Source organism: Suricata suricatta, unplaced genomic scaffold (genome assembly GCF_006229205.1).
Source record: "Suricata suricatta isolate VVHF042 unplaced genomic scaffold, meerkat_22Aug2017_6uvM2_HiC HiC_scaffold_58435, whole genome shotgun sequence".
Lineage (NCBI taxonomy): Eukaryota > Metazoa > Chordata > Mammalia > Carnivora > Herpestidae > Suricata > Suricata suricatta.
Window position 1 is genome coordinate 1 of NW_021907584.1, and position 544 is coordinate 544.

At 64.0% G+C, this 544-nt stretch overlaps 1 protein-coding gene across 1 annotated transcript; it reads right to left on the reverse strand.

Annotated features, from left to right (window-relative positions):
• Positions 1–10: 10 nt before the first annotated feature.
• LOC115285248 (testis-specific serine/threonine-protein kinase 1-like) lies at positions 11–539 on the reverse strand (the record flags this gene model as incomplete). The annotated part of the gene is made up of 1 exon (XM_029931563.1): positions 11–539. A coding segment is annotated over one exon (402 nt), but the record flags the coding sequence as incomplete, so codon positions are not given.
• Positions 540–544: the final 5 nt, after the last annotated feature.

Consider the following 544-nt stretch of genomic DNA (forward strand, 5'->3'; position numbering starts at 1 on the left):
GCCTGGCAGGGACGATCCCATGGGACCATTCTGCCTTGACCCCGGCCCTTGAGATGTCTCGACATGTCTCAGACCGCCTCTCAGGCTGGGCCTCCTCCCGGAGCTCCACCTTGGTGGCGGACTTTTTCTCAGCGGTCTCAGGGGTCCAACGAGGGCTCTGCGCCCCGGGAGCTCTCCCCTTCATTGGTGATGGCTCCAAAGGACGGGTCCTGTGCCTTGGGCTGCAGCCACGAGTGGCTGAGGACCTCGTCGATGTTCAGCCGCCGGCGGACATCCAGCTGCATCATGCGGTAGAGGAGGTCTTTGCACTCACCCGACAGGTGCCTGGAGCGGGGGAAGTGGACGCGGTGCTCCTTCTGGAGGCGCAGCATCCTCTTGATGTTGGAGTCATCGTAAGGCATGGCGCCACAGACCATGACGTAGAGGATCACGCCCAGGCTCCAGATGTCGCACACCTTGGGCTGGTAGGGGACGGCCTCCAGCACCTCGGGTGCTGCGTAAGCCGCTGACCCGCAGAAGGTCTTGCTCAGGGTCAGCCGCCCAC